This window comes from Bubalus kerabau, chromosome 20, assembly GCF_029407905.1.
Source record: "Bubalus kerabau isolate K-KA32 ecotype Philippines breed swamp buffalo chromosome 20, PCC_UOA_SB_1v2, whole genome shotgun sequence".
Classification (NCBI taxonomy): Eukaryota; Metazoa; Chordata; class Mammalia; order Artiodactyla; family Bovidae; genus Bubalus; species Bubalus kerabau.
In genome coordinates this window covers 39814363-39817685 of record NC_073643.1, presented here as the reverse complement: position 1 = coordinate 39817685, position 3323 = coordinate 39814363, and the positions used below count along the sequence as shown (strand labels likewise).

At 48.7% G+C, this 3323-nt stretch overlaps 1 protein-coding gene across 1 annotated transcript in view; it reads left to right on the top strand.

The window, feature by feature from the left end:
• Window positions 1-223: 223 nt before the first annotated feature.
• Window positions 224-3323, top strand: part of SYNPR (synaptoporin) — a 300859-nt gene continuing 297759 nt past the window's right edge. Inside the window, exons 1-2 of the mRNA XM_055558656.1 lie at window positions 224-387; window positions 509-574. Of these exons, the coding sequence (XP_055414631.1) occupies window positions 370-387; window positions 509-574 (84 nt within the window). The 5' untranslated portion in view covers window positions 224-369. The remainder of the gene's footprint in view (window positions 388-508; window positions 575-3323) is intronic.

The following is a 3323-nucleotide window of genomic DNA, read 5'->3' as shown; positions in this document are numbered from 1 at the left end:
ACGCGACTCCAAGGTCGCTGTTTGGCCTCGCCCACCTTCGCGCCCTCGGGCCCCCGCAGCTGGCCAATCGCAGCCTCCCCCGGGCCGCGGGGCGGGCTCGCCTCCCCACCTCCGCCACTGCCCCGCGCCCCCCCTCCCCGCCGGCCCCTCCCACCCTCGCAGACAGTGCACGCCGCGCCCGCACACGCAGGCTTCCAGAACCCAGCCTCTGCGAGCCCGCTCGGGGCACTCAGCTCTCCACCGCCTCGCTCCCCGCGCCCTTTCCGAAAAGGGGCTTCTGGCCCTGGGCCCTGGGGCCGAGGACGGCGGTGGCCCTCGAACTTCATTTTCAAAGGCGCCGCTGGGTGAGAAGCCCGAGCGAGGCGAGCAATGGATCCCGTGAGCCAGGTAGGACTGACTGGGCAGCGCGGGTGATGCCGCGCGACCCCCGGGGTTGGATGCCGCGTCCCCCAGCCCCTTCCTCATGCTCTCTCTCGCTCTTTCTCTGTCTCGCCTTCTTGGTCCACAGCTGGCGTCAGCAGGTACCTTCCGGGCGCTGAAGGAGCCCCTTGCCTTCTTGCGAGCCCTAGAATTGGTGAGTAGCGGGCTATGTGCGGGGAGGAACCAGCAGGTGAGGAAAGGTCGGGAGGGGTGCTCTCGGCTCGGTTCTGCTCCAAGCCTGGGAGGCCAGCCGCTTCCTTCAATCCTCCTCTCTCCTCAGGTGCCATTCCAGGATGGCGGGGACAGGATGGAGGGATCCGGCTTGGAGGCGGGAGCGTGGACGAATTTTTACAGGCGCTTAGACGAGGTGTCATCTCACAGGCGCGCAGGGGCTGAGGAGAGAAGCCTCCTGGGGAGACCAGGAGGAGAGCAGATGGAGGCGCTGTCGCTGGGCTCTGGCTGCTCACCTGCATTTTGCGGGGCTGAGGGCGTGAGAGGAGGGACCTGGGGCTGAGCGAAGTAGGAGACAGGGCTTGGCCAAGCTGGGAAAGTTGGTGAGCGCGGCAGCAGCTCTCCGCCCCGCCTGGGATACAGGAAGCGCTTTGATCCACGCTCCAGCGAGAGGGAAGCTGAGAAGCTGTGAGAGATAGTAGCGTTGAAGGCAGGACTTCTTCCTCCTGTCTCAGAGTTTCTCTACTCTATCCGCTCTTGAGGGCTTTTCGGATTTCTCCTAGAACCTCCCAGCCTTCTTTGGAGCTTTATTCAGCGCCTGGGTTTTAGGAAGTTGTATTACTCTCATGTTCTGTCCCCTTAAAAAAGAACTTGATAGTCCTAGGACAGCTTATCAGAGGAGTAAGGCGCAGAAAAGCTACCAACGGGGCCACAGAGCTTTGTTAGTATTGCCGGCTTGGATGATCGTTATTCAGAGTGAAATCTGCGGGTCACACATTCTCTCTTGCTAGGAGCTCTGAAAGGCAAGCGAGTCTATCTGAACAGAAAGTTCAAAGCCCGTCATGTAGCATTAATCACAGGCCCTATCAATGAGGAGCTAGGAAGTTATGTAAGAGCGTGTTCCGTCCTCCCAGATCTTAGCTCCAAGGGCCAGTATCCGGGTTTGGCAACACAACAGTGTTACATGCTTACATGGATGATCAGGGTAATCACAGCTGCCTTGTTTGTAAACCTGTTTTAAAATGCATGACTCTATCAACTGGACATGGCATCAGGACAGCGTTTGGAAGGCTTGAACTAGTGGTTCAAGGATGGCTTTTCTTAAACTGTTTTCCTCACAGCCAGGTTAAAGCATGCAGGACTGATTCCAGGCAGCTTTCATTTGACTTTCTCAGACTTCTGTCCACGCTCATTCATTTAGCCATTCAACAAACATTCTCTGTGGAAGAGTGGGGTTTTTTTGCTCAGTGGAAAGGCTGCATTGTCAAGCCATTGTCTCTCAAAACAAAATTGAAAGACCTGCTATCATTTCTGACACAATCTCTCATGGTCTCACACTGTCGCTGTCACCCACCTGAAACATTAGTTTGTATTCCCTTCAGTCCTGTTACAATGTTATTTCATGTCACTCCCCCTACACACCCTCAGTGAGTGTATTTCAAAGTGTGAATGGTTTTGTTTTCAATGCACATTTCTGGAAATCAAATAAAAATATTGGAAAGGAGGGTGCCCAGAAATCTGCATTTTTTAGCAACTTCCTAGGTTCTTAGGCTCATTAAAGTTAGAGGACCACCACCCTAAGCTATACAAGGTCCCCCCAAACTCCAAAGCACCTTAATGTTCTTGTTATTTTTCTTCATACTGTATGGAGTCCTGTCACAGCCCAAGCCAAACACAAATGTTTGTCTTTCAACCTCAGCTTAAATATTACCTTCTCAGTGAAGATTTCTCTCATAATTGCTTCTTTCCCTCTCCTCTACCCCAAACTGAATGATTCACCCCATTCTTTGAGCTTCCACTACATCTTTTATTTTTTATTTTTATTTTTTTATTACATTCATTTATTCATAAGAATTTATAATCCTGTCTTATAGTTATCTTTTCTTGATGTGTGTGTGAGAGATATATTAACTTAATTTTTTAAAAATTGAAGTATAGTTGATTTTCTCTCTTCTTGGCCTCTAACTCTTTATGGAAGAAGGAATTTTGCTTATAAATCAATGATTAGCTCTCATTTGTGCTAGAGAACCTGAGTAAGGGAACAGTAAAACCTTGAAAGTTCATATACGTTAGTTGATTGCCACCTTTTGAATGAGCTAAGGTTCACAAATGAGAGCAGGGAGATAGAAGGTGTGGAAAAGTGTATCAAGGTGGAGAAAGGGAAATATCTCTTCCGTGCATGCCTTGGCTGAAGAATCACTCGCAGGTCTTTGTTTCCTGTGGAAAATGGTGACAGTGAGAGAGAGTTCTAGCTTTGGAAGAAAATTTGTTCTGTTTGTCTCGGTGTTCCCCACAGGTGCCTTTGTATGTGATAAGCAAAAATTGTTAATTGAGGATGACAAAGCACTAAAAACATCCCTGTTCCTCCTGTTCTGTGCGGGAGCAGCTTCTCTGTGGGAGAAGCTGGTAGTCTTGGATGTATTTGAACAACAGTCCTTTCAGTTTTCAATATTTGTGCTGTAAAAGTAAAAGTGTATGTAAAGATCTGTGTTCAAGCCTATTTAATGCAACGTCCTTTGTAGGGGAAAGAACAAAACAATTAGTAAATGTGTTAATAGGAAAATCATTAATATATGATTCATGCATGCTGTGGAATATTATACTGCCATTGTAAAGGTGAGTTCAATTAATATGTGTTGACCTGGAGGTCAGCATGTGCAGTTGTGTTTGATAAAATTATTAAGTGCAGAAAAATGAGTTTCATTCTTATTATTTGATGAAATTGCTATATG